Below are 18011 nucleotides of genomic sequence, written 5' to 3' on the forward strand. Positions count from 1 at the left end.
GTTAGAGTTAATTTTGTATTCTTAAAATAATTAGCACAACTTTTTCTCATCATTCAACTGACGGTAAGTGCTGTGATACAGTTTTTTTTAGATTCTTTTTTGATGTAAATTTACTTTTAGTTTAATTCAGTTTGAAAATATTTCCTTGTTACTATAACTAGTTTGTATTAAACGGTGCTTTTCTTATAATATCAATTTTTTCCTACTATAATATCAAGATGTTGCAAAATTATTCTTATTAAATTATACTTATGATTTGAGGTTCAGTATTTTCGATATATTCGTCGGTACGTATTCTTTTGTATTGCTTAAATTAGTGTAGTATATTCAAAAATGTATGTTATACATTGATAAAAAGATCGATGTTTGGAAACATCGATGTTTTTTGGTCGACGTATCAATACCATCGATGTTTTAATTTCTAACATCGATGTTTTGCTATCGATGTCGTACCTCTAGTAAGTAGGGACTCGACTGTAATTGAAAACATTTGTCGCCCACTAGAACCTTTTTCCAAAATCTCGATTTGGGGGATAAGTCCTCTTAAAAAATGAAGGACACCTGTTTTAGAAATTACAGATTTCATTGTTTTCAACAGATGTGACGGTGAATCTTGATTTAATTTCAGAATTTCACTTATAAGAGATTGGATTTTACATGGTGATAATCTGTCACATTTGTTTAGCATTCGTTTTACTGTCCTAAAACCCCGGTCGCTAAGGACAAACGAACGATCTCTCAGAAAAAAGTTATCATCAATCTTGTTAAATTTCTCCGTTGTTATTTCTAGAAAAAGTCTCTGTGGTGTCGTTATACCCCATTGTATATTCGATAAACTATTGCATCTGTCTATAGAAAGGAAATTGCGATTTGTTTCACCGTTGTATGTAAACAAACCAACCTTGTGTTGACATTACTTTACGTTACGACATTGTGATTCCTTCATGTCATTCACCTTTCACCGCACTGCTCTTCCTTTTATTGGGAAAATGTTTTTGCTTGAATAGTACAACCAGTCATTTTTTTAATTCGCTGTTTGATACATTTTTTTTTATTGGCAACATCTTGACATGGGGATATTAAAAAAAAAGAGAGAGAGAGAGTTTGAGCGCTGGGGCCGTGGTAACCCGATCGGTAGAGTGTCGGATTCGGGGCCGGAGGGTCCTGGGTTCGAACCTCGATGGTCGAAGACCCACCGTCGTCATTAAAGGGGACTGGGCGACGTTAAATATGCTCGTGGTCTCAATGTCCTCCAAGTGAAACGATACCTCTGGGGGTGCTAGTACTAGGTAGCTATTAGGTCCTGGACTAGTTCTAAATTCTCATGAACTGTTCGATCCGGTGATGGTGCTGCCATCTATCGGTATATGAAATAATGGAGGCAATGCACTTAGTATGCAGTCCTCGACATAAATACAGTTGTAGTCGGTTGTGACTCTGAATAGGAATAAGAATAGGATAGAGTTTGAGCGTTGCGATAAGCTGATGACTGGGTGTGTGTGGGCTTTTCGGTTTTTGGAGGGTGTGAACTTGGATATCTTTTAATCTGTGGAGAATTTTTGGTGATGTATTTAATTTTGGTTCTTTTGTTGCTTTTTTCTGCACTGCATAATTCAAAAGAGTTAATTTCTTTAAGCTAAATTTGATCTTGTGTAATGTAAAAGATCACAGGACGCGGGAGCGTCCCGCTCGCCAAGAAACCAAACGTCAGCAGCCAACAGAAGCAAATCCAAAGCCAAAGACGAAAGAAAATAAAGCGACCAAGCACAAGATTACACGACAGAACGAATTGGGGTGTTTTGGGTTTTTCACCCCTCTGTATCTCAGTCACATGAAGATCACCGGAGTTGATTTTTGGTACACTCAATTTCTAGTGGCCCCTGACGCCGTAAACCAAAATACAATCCCCTAGACCATCAGGGGGAGGAGGTATTAAAGTTATAAAATCGCTGTTCAAAAAAGTTTTCGCTTTCTTTGACAGGACTACAGCTCATACGAAAAAAGGAATCAAGCTGAAATTTCGCACACACTTTTTTTGTGCCCTACTGATGTGCCTTTTGTGCCACTTGATCCCCCTCCCCTTCCCCCCCTCGTTTTTACCCCCCAAATTGTACCTTCCCGGGGTTCTATCACAGCCCCCCGGGGGGCTACGGTAATGATTTTTTGTATACATATTCTTAGGGGACCATTGAGTACATATACAAAAATTCAACCCCCAGGGACATCATGGGCCGGAGTAATTGAAGTTTGAAAATCACTGATTTTCCTTAAATTCTTATCTACTTACTCTCAACTCATAGGGTTTGTTTATCTCGGACTGCAATTGCAAGGTTAGAACAGATCTAACAGTTATTTCAAAGTTGTCTTAGGAAATGAAATTCAATCAAGACTAAAACATATCCAACAGTTGCAACTAGACGTTAAATCGCGGATATCACAAATTTGCCACAGCGACTGCGCATGCGCGCAGACTTAGCTCATTGGGCTTTCTGTTTTCAGATTCTATGTTGTTTGTTTATACTTAAGCAGAGAAACAAATTAATGAATAAGATTAGAATGCTGTCCCCCCTCCCCCAGTTTCGCTAATACAAAATTTCTTTTCTTCCTGTTTTTCAGTTTTGATATATTTATGGAGGGAAGAAATTTTAAATGTCGGCACGAAACTGGGGTTGAACCATTACAATATTTTGCGTGACAAATTATATGAAACTGTACGCATATGAATACGGCACATATAAGTTTTTAATTGAAAGCGAAAAATAGCACTTTTTTTATTGGTTTGCTTATTTTCTAAATTAATGGATTTTTCTCAAACAACACGTAATGAATTGAAAATATATGAAATACGTGTGTGGATATCCGTGCTTTGCAGTAATTTGTTAGCTGAAAAAAATGTTTGCAATTAACTTAAGCAAGACTTTTAATGAGCTTAGTCCGCGCGCAACATGCGCATTCGCTATGGCAAATTTGGGATATCCGCGATTTGACATCGAGTAAAGTTGTATAGATCTTCTGACACATTCAAATTTAAAATATTTAATGGCTTAGTTTTTTTTTTTTTTTTTTTTGCTTGTTGATAACATGCGTTATTTCGTTTTTTAAATGAACTTTTAAACAAAACTAGGTATGAAACAAGACAAAGACTTCTATCAAGAAAAAGATAAATCACCAAACAATTAAAATTATCCCATAAAACGTAAAATAATCCACGATTTAAGAAAAAATGTAACTAAACAAAAAGTGAAAAGCTAGATTAAAATAGCCCTCAAGCTGTAAAACATTTAAAGAAACCTTCATGAAAATGTTGAATAATCTGTCAAATAAAGAAACTGTAATAGAATTTATTGCGAAGTTGTAAAATACTCGAAAGGAATATAATTCAAAATATAGTATTTTATTATCCAAAAAGTTTTCTTTGCAACAGAGAGGATACAAGGATTAATAAATTTAAACCGCCCAATTCTCGTAAAATGAACATAGAATCTTAATAATCAGAAAATAACTTGACGTAAAATTAGGCTAGCCATTATTGTTCCATAAAAACACAAAACAGCGTTGTTTCAATTGAAAATTTTCTGACTTGAAGTTCTCAATTCTAAAAATACAGACAAAGTAATACTATCAATGCAAAAAGGTGTGATATCTCATCAAAAACAACCCTGTTGTAAAAATGTCCCAGCCAAGAAAACCTTTAACTTTTCCGCACAAAAAAAAAAAAAAAAAAAAAACCTGCATCCTAAACTCAAAAATCCTCAGCCATAAAAAGTTATGATATCTAGTTTGCCCGCCAAGTATCTGCCAAACTATCATCCTCCCTCTTCTCCTTTTTCATCACAGCTACTTCCATTAGAACCTCCTCCTACTTACAACTCCTCAGAAATATGGATAGATCTTTTAAATTGTGTATCTTGTTTGGCGGGAAACTTTTCAAAGTGAAGTGGTTGCTTGGTGAGCAAAAAGCTTCCCGCCAAACAAGATACACAATTTAAAAGATCTGTCCATATTTCTGAGGAGTTGTAGGTGGGAGGAGGTTCTAATGGAAGTAGCTGTGATGAAAAAGGAGAAGAGGGAGGATGATAGTTTGGCAGATACTTGGCGGGCAAACTAGATATCATAACTTTTTATGGCTGAGGATTTTTGAGTTTAGGATGCAGTTTTTTTTTTTTTTTTTTTTTTTTTGTGCGGAAAAGTTAAAGGTTTTCTTGGCGGGGAATTTTGATGAGATATAACTATTAGCCGATAATGAAGAACATTAAAAAATCGTAATTAAGAAACTGTGTTACTATTTTTTTTTGTGCTTGTGTTATTGTGTTACACATGTTGTTTTTTTGTTCTGTTGGGAGTAGATTAGATGATAGGGGGGCTATTGTGGCGCATATGTACTTGTTTCTTTTTTCGATCACGTGCGAGAACTTTCGCTTTTGGTGGCACTATGTTAGTGCTACCGGTTTTCCACACCACAGTCTCCTGTAGTGTTGTTTTTATTTTGACCAGCGTATATCTCACTGAAAGCATGCAGCTTTTTCGCAGTTCCTAGAGTGATGTTAATAAAATACCTGAGAAATTAGCGAATTTTCTTCCGATTCTGTGATTTCGAATCCCCCCCCCCCCGAACTGACGAACTTTCCATTACCGAAATTATACTAGATCAAAGGAGTTTTTTGTTTTTATTTCACTACGCCAAAAATTCTATTTCTTCTATGATCTTGCCATTGCGTCTTACTATTCCTTCATTCGCGTTTAGTGCAGAAGGGGCACAAGTCCGGAACTTATCCCCATTCTGCACTATACGAAAAATGTAACCCCTAAATAAAGTGATTTGTTGTACAAGTATTGACTTCCCTGCTACACTAGTAGCTGTATCTACATACAAATATGGGAAAACCACAGCTAACTCAATTTTGAAAAAGATGTGACTTTCTGCAATAATCGATTCAAATATGAACGGATATTTGAAACAAATAATAACAGTAATATTACATTGAAAAATTACTTTATTGCTATTCAATGACTGTACAGTTGTGAAGAAAAGCTCGAAATCTTAAAAGAACACATAAGTTCCTAAAAAAAGGGCATATTATTAGATTTTTGTCAAAAACTTTGTCATTCTGACTTTACCGGAGCGAAGTTTTTGTAAACGATCCGAAGACTAAATTTATCAGAACATTTTTTGTGCTCTGGAACAGCAACGCAAGTTGTAATGCTTTTAATATCCAAGAACAATAATTTTTGAAACTGGTAAAAAAAAAATACTTTGCATCCTAACTTTTTAATATGTGTATTACTGACAAAATAAATGTTTAAAGAATACAATCATGGAAGTTGTAAATGTCAAAAGATAGCATTCGAAATCAGAGAGTTCATGTAAATTACCCATTTAATAAAATATGCTCATATTTTTTAATATAAATTATTTTAGGAACATTTATCAATTCCTCTTCATCATTTTCAGGAATAGGGGCCATTTCACCGTACATTGCTGTAGTCGCAAAAAACAGACTGGGGCTAACTGCAACGGCATTGGGAGCAGTTTTCACAAGTTATCAGTTGCTTTTGATTTTTAGCAAGCCAATTATTGGATTTATAACAGATTACTTTAATAAGCTGAAATGGATTATAATCATCTTAACCTTAATTCAAGGAGTTTTTTATTTTCTTCTACTTCCTATCCCAAGGATTACGTCGTCAGATACTGAACCGATCTGCAACATATCTGAAATTGCAAATAGATGTTTAATTAGGACTGTTAACAGTACTACTTCTCCCGTTCAAGACGGAAAAAATTTCTCCCACAGCTACGATCCTGGAATAAATTCTTTCGACGACTGTTGCAGCAAGCATTCTCAGCATAAGAATAAAAGTGAAAATTATTCTTCTACTGAAAATGAAAATGTGTTTCAAACCTATCAGTTCTGGCTATTCACACTCTTTTTGATAATATCCCAAACGTGTACTGATGCACTTTTCACATTATCTGATACTGCATGCTATGAAATACTTCAAAATACCAAATCCGATTTTGGACGGCAACGGCTTTGGGGTGCCATGAGCTGGGGCATAATAGCTCCAATTGCAGGTTTCCTAAACGACTTTACGAATAGCTACTATCCATCTTGGAGCATTATGGCAATACTCACAGCTTTGCAATTGTGGAATTTAGCACGAGTTGACTTAGTGAAACCACAACCATCTCAAAATATACTGAAAGACATTAGAAATGTTCTTGGCTCACTTGAATTCATAGCTTTCCTAGGTGGAGTGTTGATGAATGGCATGGCAACAAGCCTTATTTGGTTTCACTTATCTTGGTTTTTTGTTAGTTTGGGTGGCAACCGTCTCTTAGTGGGCTTATCGCAAACAATTCAGTGCTTTGTTGAAATTCCATTCATGTTTTTCTCGAATAATGTTATTGAAAGATTGAAGCACTTTAATGTGGTTACTCTGGCTTTGTTTTGTCACGGAATTAGATTCTTTTGGTACAGCTACTTCCAGAATCCTTGGTTCATGTTGCCCATCGAAAGTTTACATGGATTAACCTATGGCGTGTATTTTCCCGCGATGACTGCGTATGGAAAATCGAATTCCAAACCAGGGATGGAAGCTACTATACAATCCGTTCTTGCTGCATCCTATGAAGGAGGTATGTACAGTGATTTTTTATTATTTTTTCCTGTTTGATATACAGATTTAAGTATGAATCGCTAATTTACGAAAAGTTTATAACAAACAAAAATTTAAAAATACATACATATTTTGCCTGGGATAAATGCTCCAAGTATCGATGTATATTTTTTATGAGTTGTTGTCTACATTTTTTAAATGATGACTTCATATACTTTTTCGTACGTTGATATTTTCGTGTTAACTATTTATTTCACATCTGCCGCCATTTTGACTCTGCTTCACCGAAAATTTAAGAGTTATTCTTATTTTCTTTTCATATCACCAAACTTTTGATGGTTAGTTCAAGTGAACTAAAGGGACGATTTATGTAATTTCCAATACAGCTTGTGTAAATTTATAACGATGATTTCAAACATAAAAATTTTTACGAGCCTGCTAAATGTTTTTGCATAGTTCCTGCTGTACCACATAAAGGTTTTATTTTTTATTTTTTCTAAAATTTCGCAAGTACAACGTAACATTACATCTTAAACATAATACAGCAAAGTTAAACGAATCGACAACCGCGGGATGAATGTAAACACAGTACACAGCAAGAGATTTCGAAAGCCAAAAAAATTACTGTGGTGAGTACGGTTGCTATTACCGAGAAAGATATTGCTGGACAGAAGTTGGGGAAATGTGCTGCTGATTGTAAAAGGGCTCCATGAGACGTGTAGAAAATGTCCATCAAACCCAGATTACATGCAGAAAATGTTCATTGCAAAAAAGTTAGAGTTGTACTACTATCGTTACCGTGTGCTTAGTGCGTGAAACTAATGCTTATTCCAACGTATTATTTCTTTGATCACTGCTTTAAATTCTTCCTGTTATTACCGTAGATAAATGGCGAGATCTCCCGCAGTTAAGAGAGAAGTGGTCATTTGGCTTATGTGTTTTTGATTGTATTTATATGATTTTAGATGTTATTAGGCAAAATCTAGTTTTCAGTCTGATGCTAGAATCAATGAAGAAATATTTAAAAGAAAAACAAGTTATTAAATCCACAAATAATTACTAGGTATGTGTCAGAGTGTCCCCAAATTACTATACAGTGAGATTATATTAGTGTGGATCCCAAAAGTGTTCGTATGTGTATACACATACGACTTTCAATGAAATAGAACCCTATCCATAGGTTAGAATTAATGTTTCGGAATAGGTATTTAATTATAAGATATATGATCGATTTTCAACAAAACTACATGAAAGTTTTTTTTTAAAATATTAAAACATTTTTTTTTAAATCAAAAACTAAAAGCTCCCGGAAATTTTAGGTCACAAAAGTCTTCGTACACTTTAAAAAATGTATATATATTATTGAATAATCTAACTTTTTATTAACTTATTATTTAGTAGAATATAATGCGGTATCAACAACACCTTTTAAACGTCTGGGTATAAATTTCATTCATTTTTCTTTCTCTTTTTGCTTAATTTTTGAGTAAGTGCTCAACCACACTTCGAGTCTTACTGTTTCTAGCTCTATTTTCGTCTCAAAGCAATATTTTCGTAATCTAGCCTCTAGATATCTCTAAATATGTTACATAAAGTTCAAATCTGGAGATTGAGGGGGTATTTTCTAAACTGTAGGGCAATTTTAGAGGCACTAAGCGCAAACGTTGAAAACCGTGTGCCTCTTATCATTATCGTGATAAAATACAAAGTTGTTTCTGATAACCAAATTTTTGGCTAAGAGTTTAAAATTGGTTTTTAAAATATTTAAGTGAACAGCATGACTCATTATTTCATCAAAAAATTCTAAACTACGAAGCTCTGATGCTGATATGCACCCTCACACAAGAACTCGTTCACCGTCCTGATTAACTGGTTCAACTAAGTTCTAAAGATAAGGTTCTTAATTTTTTCTTCTATTTACAATTATATAACATTCAAACAAAATGTTGAATTCATTTTTTTTCTGTAAGTAAGACGTAATTCCAAAACATTTTGAGCTTATTTATCATTGATTTTGCGACGAAAAGTGTAAGCTTTCTGTTTTTCGCACAGCCAAAAAAATTTCTGCAAGAAGAGGTCCCATTTAATACAGCTAATCAGAGAACTCAGCGAACAATTTTAGGTGAAAATTAAATGTAAACATTTTCATTTAACTCTGCAGAAACTTTTACAGCACTCAAATGTGTATTTTTCGTATTTCTTTTTTTCTGTAAATCTCCGATCACGTTTTGTCAACTTTGCCGGTTGAACTTTTTTTACCTTGTTTTTGGTCCAATGCTTTTCTTTAAAGCATTTTATCAAGCACTTTACTATAGAATGGATTAAATTAACTAATTTAGAGAAATTACAAACCAATTTACCGCTACTGTGAGGAAAAAATTCAAATTTCGAATGGTGTTTATTGTTTTTTACGAATACCAGCAGTTTTAAAGTAATAAGCACAATATTAATGAATAAATAAACAAAAAATTAAAGCTAAATGACTTTTAAGGGTCAACACAATGCAAAAATAATAAAAAAACGACATACGATAATTTTAATCATGAATTTTTTTGAAAATATTTGAGCGTACGATGACTTTTGTGGCGCATTATTTGTCTCTTCGTTTTTTGACCCATTTCAAAAAGAAGATCCGTCAATATTTTGAAAAAACTACAGGGTTTGATTTAGAATGGCACAGGAATCATGTGAAAAAATATTGGACTTCATATTCAAATTCAGTTTCGCGTTATTTTGGTTTTACTAAAAAATTTCAAAGTGTACGAACACTCTTGGGAGCCGCTGTGTATATATATATATATATATATATATATATATATATATATATATATATATATATATATATATATATATATATATATATATATATATATATATATATATATATATATATATATTAGGGTGGAACGAGAAAAACAAAGTTTTTACTTTCGAATCGTAATAGTGCGGAAAAGTTGCGATTGGTGAAGACTTGCAAAACAAAACAAAAATTTTTAAAATCGGATAATATCTTCTGATCCCGCAACGAGTTTGAATATTTGAAAAAATGGAAAATTTCGTGTTTTCTTAGTGATTTTTCAAAAATTTTGCTTTAATGTTTCTTTTTAAGGCTCTGAGACGGAAAAGTTACGATTGGTAAAGCCTTCAGAAATAAAAAAACAAATTGAAATCGAATAATACCTTCTGATCCAGAAACAAGCCTAAAAAATCGAAAAAGTTGAGAATTTCAGGGTTTTTTTCCGAATTTTTAACATTTTTGGTTCAATGTACTTTTTCAGGCTACAGAACGGAGAAGTTACGTTTAGTGAAGACTTCAAAGCAAAAAAAAAATCTTTTTGAAATAAAACAATATCTTTCAATCGCGCAACGAACCTACATATTTTAAAAAATGTAAACTTTAAGCCCTTTTTCAGCTTTTTTTTCTTTTAGTTTAACGATCCTCATAAGTTCGGTATGAAATACTAATGAAAGAACGTTTGTTTATAAAATAAATGTGATATTTTAGTACTAGCCTGCCTGTGAAATAGTTCTCATGGTCCTTTAATTCCGCGAGACTCATTTGTTTATGCCGCTCAGTACAGTGTATGCATCTAATACGCCCCATTAGCGCCTCACGATCTTGAATTTATGAGCTTTTTAGTTGGTTTGTGTCTATAGGTATCTTACTTAAATGAATAAAGCAGTCGTACTGGCATCAGTATTTCTCGATGTTTCTAATGTGCGTGTGATGTCTATTTGCTCTGTTTAACGTGTTTCAAACATGAATCCATCTTTGCAGAAAAGAATTACGAGAAAGTCCTTTGAGTGCCCTATGTTTGGCCACCCGAGAGATTTGCCAACAAATAAGCTCCCTACTTATGAAAATGTACTTCAAAGTTGCTTTCAAGAGAGATTTGAGTTGCCTAGAAAAATCAATAATACGGAAATGAGTTTTTCCATTGTTAAGGACAAAAAGTTAAATGTATCTCTGATAAGGCCTCGATTCCTACAGTTTCCCTGAGAAGAATTGCTCAGTTTATTGATATCTTCTACAAAAAATCTCAATTTCATGAGATCTTACAACCGAGACAAGGATAAACCAAAGTGTAAAGAAAGGATTGATAAATTTAAAAGTGAAGAAGGAAACCCTTTGACGTCTCTGCCTGTAAGTGCGTAAAGAATGTTATTTGCACTTGTAAAAAGACCCCAGACATTTGTGAATGTCCAATTTACATGAAATGTACGTGTGAAAAATCTGAAAAGATACTGATCTCTGAACAAAGATTTCTCTATCTTCAGAGGAATCATGGCATAGGAAAAATTGGAACTTTGGACCAAAAGGAAACAAAAAGGTTGAAAAAAAGATTTCAAAGAAAAGCCTATGCCTTAAAACGAAAAGTTTCTGAGTGCGTTTCAGTCATGAAAGATCAATCTGATCTTTCAAATGAAGAACAACCAAGCTGTTCAGTCAAGAGAGAAACTGATAATGATTACAAGTCAACCGACCCAGAGAGGAAAACCCGGTGGCAGATGAGGATTAAGCTGAAAACTACGGCACTACAGCGTATCTGATCGTGCAACTGCTGCCATAGCATCCAGTGTGCTTCAAGACGTTGACTTAGTGACTGAAACAGATACTTCCAAAGTTGTTGATGGACAAAAAAATAGAGAAAAAAGCCAAAATAGAAAACATCTGCAAAGTGGTATTAAACAAGACTCCGTTCGGGGTATTTATTTTGACGGAAGAAAAGATGACACTTTATTTTTAAATAAAACTGAATCCAAGCAATTTTGTCAAACAGTGAAAGAAGAACATTTTCTATTATCAAAGAACCTGATTCCGTTTATATTGGCCACGTGTCTCCAAACTCTGGATCAGCCAAAGACATAGTGAATAGCATTGTATTATATCGAAATGAACAAAGAATTTCACTGGATGGTTTAGCCATCGTAGGTTGCGATGGTACTAAAATCAATACTGGGTGGAAAAGTGGCGCGATTCGTCAATTTGAAATTTATATTGGACGACCATTGCAATGGGCTATTTGTTTATTACATTTCATTGAGTTTCCTTTTCGCCATCTTTTTCGGCATTTGTATGGTGTAACAACTGGCCCAAGTTCGTTTTCTGGATCAGTAGGAGAGCTCAGAGGTTGCAAAAAATTGCCGTTAATAGGTTTTCAAGCAATTGACTGTACATTTCCAGATGTAAACAGAAAGTGCTTGAGCAAGGATCAAAGATATCTTTTAGATATATCTCAAGCTATAAAGGGTGGCAATTGTCCAAATGATTTGTCAAATCGTGGCCCTGGCCCACTCTCACATTCCAGATGGCTCACTTGTGCAAATAGAGTTCTTAGACTGCACGTAAGTGTATCGATCCTATCAGGTGAGTTAAAACACATAGTGACTTTTATTTTGCGATGTTACATGCCGGTCTGGTTTGAAGTAAAGAACCGCAAAAATTTCACAGACGGTGCCATTCATGTTTACAGAACAATTCAAACCTGTCGATACTTACCTGACAATCTAAAACAAGTTGTTTACCCTGCCATTGAATGAAACTATTTGCGCATCTTCAAAACTTATTAATGGCAATGGTGTTTGATGAAAGGAGGCACACAAGAGAACTAGCGTTTAAAAGTGTGTTAAAAGCCAGAGAGTTGCTTTCTAAAGGCAAAAGCATTAGAAAGTTTCATTCCATCTCTAAATTTCGAAGCAGAAGATTACACAGAGATTATTAATTGGAACACGACAAAGCTATCTTCTCCACCTTTTCTTCGAAACGGTCATAACAAAGACATTGAAAATTTTATTGTAACAGGCACTATACCCGACTGGGATATAAAACTATTCCCCTGCCATACGCAAGCTGTCAAAAGATGTGTGAAGTTAGTGACTTTCTATTATTTGAAAATATTTAATAAATTATTGTAAAGAATGGTAGTTTTGCATGTTTAGAAGATACTTTAAAAGTCAAAAAATAAATTAATGGTTATGTGTAATATAGGGTTTTTTAAAAGGCTTTTCCCTGTAACACCGGGGGGAAAAACAGCAAGAAAAATTTTATTTTTAATCATTAAGAAAAGATGAAATTCTCACTTTTTTTTACTTTTCATTCTTGTTCCTGGATCAGAAGGTATTATTCGATTTCAATATGTTTTTTTAAATTTCTGAAGGCTTCACCAATCGTAACTTTTCCGTCTTAGAGTATTAAAAAGAAACGTTGGAGCAAAATTTTCAAAAAATCGCTAAAAAACATGAAATTTTCCAATTTTTTTTTCAAATTTTTAGGCTTGTTGCGGGATCGGAAGATATTATCCGATTTTAAAAATTTTTGTTTTGTTTTGTAAGTCTTCACCAAATCGCAACTTTTCTGCACTATTACAATTCGAAAATAAAAATTTTGTTTTTTTCGTTCCACCCTAATATATATATATGACAAGCGGGGTTACAAGTTTCGTTTTTCAATCAAAATCAAAATTCGTTATAAAAACTTGGTTTTCCGAATTAGTATTCCGAGCTAAAAATCGAGTAATATATGTCCCTTTATAAAACGATTGTTTTTTGAGTTGTATTTCGTAAGATTTTTTTTATAATTAATTTTATACTACATAAAGCCGAAAAGGAACAACTTACCCTGACTTGAGGAAAATTGCTTCGAGATAGACAAGACGGTGACTAAAGGTGACGATTTCGAGAATAACAATGTTTCCAGACAAGCAAATTGTTAAAGAAATAGTTTGGGGAAATAAAAATTATTGATATAAGCAGTATTGGTTTAAGGATCAATCAAAAATATCAATCAAATAATCAGTTATTTTTCTTAAACATTTACTTCAAACTAAACTTTTTAGCATTATTAATTTGTATTTAAAGGTTCAAACATTAAATTTCAGTACAAACTTTTAGTATAAATCCATACAGCAAGTAACATTTAAAAAATGTAGTAAACTTATAATTTTTAATTTTGTCAACGATGATGAGTGGCAATGTATGTATAATTTCGTAGTTATTAGGTATTTTTGAAGAAAATGAAGGGGATGAATCTTTGTCTGCAACAGAATAGTATCACAACTATGATACTAATAAGAAACTTCGTACTTTTAACAAAAAAATCCAGTTTTAGGCTGAATCTGTTGCGAAGAGGTAAGTGAAGTGTTTTCTTGTTTTGACTGTTTTTAGCCTACTTTCCCAGTAAAAGTCAAAAAAGAAGAAGAAAGCATGAAAGAAGGCTCAATGCATCTTAAAAATATCGCGAAAAACAAAAAAAAGGCAAAAATAAATAAAATAATTAAACAAATATCGAAAAATTAAAAATTGGAAAGTAGGGTATTGAGATGGGGAAAAATGTCTGTCTGTCTGTCTCCCCCCCCCCCAATAACTTTTGAATGAATAGTCCAATTCGAAAAAACTTTTTTTTTGGTTCGAAAGATCTTGGCAAGGACACCTCATTCCCATATTTCACTTTTTGATTTGAACTATTTTTTGTTCAATTTTGAACAGTTCAAAAAACTTAACATTAGCGCCTACGGGGAAATTCAAGGTAATTCCGAACTGTGAGGCGAATTTGCTTCAAACAAACTTTGGATGAAAAAGATTTTAAAGAAAAACTTGTATATAAAATATCTTTTTGATTTTAACAATTTTCCGTTTAATTTTGAACAGTTCAAATCCCTTAACAATAGCGCCTACGGGGAAACTGAAGATCAATGTAGATTCCTTTTACTTGAAGGCGGATTTACTTCAAACAAATTTTGTTGGAAATAACTATTGACGCCAAACTCCAGACTTCGACTCCGAGAATTAAGGGGCTTTTGACTCCGACTCCGAATCCTGTGCCCGACAATTAATCGGACTCCGACTCCCCGACTTTGATTCTGACTTCGTAGTTTTGGCAAAAATTTATACACGGAGGGCAAATGACTAACTCCGATTCTTAAATACTTGACTCCGACTCCTTTATCCCAAAATGAGATTGACTCCGACTCCGCAGCTATGGTTTTAACTGTGAAATAATTATTTTTGATATGACTTGTTTTTATTTTACGCTAAAGTTTCAATTTAGGTACTCAATTTTTTGCGAATAAACTCGAAGTCATTTATGTTTCTACATAAAGATATGCGCAAACAATTTTTTTTTTTTTGACAAAGAAAATTATTTCTTTAAGTTGACATTTTATTGTTTTTTTTTTTAGTAAGTGCATTAATTCATTTAAAAAAATGTTTTTGGCAATAGGTGAAAAAGAAACTATTTTTTTTTCTTTTTTTGATATGATGTATATGAGCTTATTAATTTTAATGATTATTTTTTAGTTTTGAAAGCTGTTAAAGATTTATTTAATGGAAAAAAGTGTATTAGCTGTTTTGTTCAAAAAAAGTTGCTGCATTTGTTTTGTTTTTTTTTATATTTTTTTTAAAGATGAGTGAGGAATATTGTATTCCTAGAAATCAGCTGAAAATATTTAAAAAATACGTTTGAAACAATTTACGATTTTAGCTTTTTTTAAGAATATTGATCAGGTACTAGAAAGTAGTATGGATATACGGGAAAGTAGGCTCGTTTAGTTCTAGACGGAACTTCCTGTTGCTATTAGAAATGCAATGCACTTCCAATGTTCTTGCTGTTCTCAAGAAATATGATAATTTAAATAGTAGAATGAGGCTTATAAGGACAAAAAAAAAAGGAATTTTTTTCTTATTTTGAGGAGGGGGCGGCGTCTCCCGTTTCGCCGAGGGTGGCAAAACTGTTAGATTGCTAGACCTTTGGTGATAACGATCTATTAGTTGGTCTATATATTGCGATTCTAATCTCAGCTCTGTCAAAAGGAGATGTTTGGACGCTTTTCCCAACAAGTTTTGCCACGGTTTTATCAACAATGATTTTTGAAACTGGAAAAATGATAATAATAAAAGGTAATTGATGTTTTCAGAAGCGATTTTTTTTTTTTTTTTTTGAGCAATCACGATTGCTTATTGCTTTCATTTCACTGTTTTTGGCGTCCTATCATTTTATCTTCCCACCGCCACCCTCCGCGCCATCACCGTCGACCGGCTCCTCACGATGCTGCTCCTATAGCGAAAGCCGTCTCCAGGTAGCATCCATGTCCTACACACACGCGCATACATACACAACTACACACACACACACCCACACAAACACATACACACATATACACACACGCATACATACAGACGCCTACACATACACACACAAAAACATGCACACACATACACACAACTACCCACACATTCATGCCTGCACACAGACACAAACACATATGCCTACACACACATTCATACACACAACTACCCACACACTTATGCCAGCACACAGACACAAATACACATGCCTACATACACATACCCCTACACACAAACACACATGCGCCCCACACACAAACACACACGCCTACATACACACACTCGTGATTGTGAAAAACATAATTTGAATTCAAGATGTCAAAATTCAAATTAATTTTTATTTATTTATTTATTTATTTTTGCTTTATTCAAAATTAAGACTACATTCAATTAAGTGCATGTATTGCACCGCAATGAAACGTACATAACTCAAAATAAATTCCACTTACGTTTCATTTCTTTTCGCCAACAAAACTCATACTGATAAAGCTACAATGATGTCAACCCCTACGAAATTAAGATCATTCTAGACTGGGGGGGGGAGGAAATCTCATGCTTAGAAGCAACCTTTCTCTTATGCCAACCCTTTTTAGGGTTGTTTTGGTGCGTAGGGGGAAAAGAGCCGGATTAGATGAGTGAGGAAAATTTTATTCCTAGAAATCAGCTTAAAGTATTTTGAAAATATGTTTGAAAAAATTTGCGATTTTAGCTATTTTTAGCTTAGTTTCCCAGTAAAAGTCAGAAAAAGAAGAAAAAAGCATGAAAGAAGGCTTAATGCATCTTAAAAATATCGCGAAAAACAAAAAAAAAAGTCAAAAATAAATAAAATAATTAAATAAATATCGAAAAATTAAAAATTGGAAAGTAGAGTATTGAGATGGGGGAAAATGTCTGTCTGTCTGTCTCCCCCCCCCAATAACTTTTGAATGAATAGTCCGATTCGAACAAACATTTTTTTGTTCGAAAGATCTCGACGAGGACACCTCATTCCCATATTTCACTTTTTGATTTGAACTATTTTTTGTTCAATTTTGAACAGCTAAAAAAAACTTAACATTAGCGCCTACGGGGAAATTGAAGGCAATTCTGAACTATGAGGCGAATATGCTTCAAACAAACTTTGTAGGAAAAAGCTTTTGATAAAAAACTTATATATAAAATATATTTTTAATTTGAGCAATTTTCCGTTCAATTTTGAACAGTTCAAATCCCTCAACATTAGTGCCTACGGGGAAACTGAAAGTCAATGTAGATTCCGTACTTGAAGGCGGATTTACTTCATCAAATTTTGTTAGAAATAGCTCTTGACGCCAGACTCCGACTCCGAGAATTTAGGGGCACCTGACTCCGACTCCTACTCCTGTGCCCGACAATTAATCGGACTCCGACTCCCCGACTTCGACCCTGACTTCATGGCTTTGGCAAAAATTTATACACGGAGGACAAATGACTAAGTCCGATTCTCGGATACTCGACTCCGACTCCTTTATCTCAAAATGAGATTGACTCCGACTCCGCAGCTATGGTTTTAACTGCGAAATAATTATTGTTGATATGACTTTTTTTTATTTTCACGCTAAAGTTTTAATTTAGGTATTTAGTTTTCGGGGAATAAACTCGAAGTGATTTATGTTTCTACATAAAGATATGCGCAGACGATTATTATTATTATTATTTCTTTTTGACAATGAAAAGTATTTCTTTAAGTTGACATTTTATTGTTTTTATTTATTTTGGTAAGTGCATTAATTCATTTAAAAAATTATTTTTGGCAACAGGGGAAAAATAAACGATTTTTTTTTTTTGATATGATGTATTTATTTTAATGAGCTTATTAATTTTAATTATTATTTTTTCGTTTTGAAAGCTGTTAAAGATTTTTTTTTATGGAAAAAAGTGTATTAGCTGCTTTGTTTAAAAGGTGCTGCTATTTTATTTGTTCGTTTTTTTTATTTTTAATTTAATTTAATTTTTTATTTTATTTTTTACGCATTTATTTTTTTTTTTAGATGAGTGAGGAATATTTTATTCCTAGAAATTAGCTTAAAATATTAAAAAAACATGTTTGAAACAATTTGCGACTTTAGCTATTTTTGAGAACATTGATCATGTGCTAGAAAGTAGTATGAGTATACGGGAAAGTAGGCTCGTATAATTCTAGACAGAACTTCTTGTTGAGAATATTGATCAGGTACTAGAAAGTAGTATTGGTGTACGGGAAAGTAGGCTCGTCTAGTTCTAGACAGAACTTCTTGTTTCAAAGGAAA

The 18011-nt window shown here is 33.5% G+C and overlaps 1 protein-coding gene across 1 annotated transcript in view; it reads left to right on the top strand.

The window, feature by feature from the left end:
* LOC129222180 (uncharacterized) overlaps positions 1 to 18011 on the top strand; it is a 33166-nt gene that overhangs the window by 14428 nt on the left and 727 nt on the right. The window contains exon 3 of the mRNA XM_054856649.1: positions 5453 to 6640. Coding sequence (XP_054712624.1) covers positions 5453 to 6640 — 1188 coding nt within the window. The remainder of the gene's footprint in view (positions 1 to 5452; positions 6641 to 18011) is intronic.

This window comes from Uloborus diversus, chromosome 1 (genome assembly GCF_026930045.1).
Source record: "Uloborus diversus isolate 005 chromosome 1, Udiv.v.3.1, whole genome shotgun sequence".
NCBI classification, from domain to species: Eukaryota; Metazoa; Arthropoda; class Arachnida; order Araneae; family Uloboridae; genus Uloborus; species Uloborus diversus.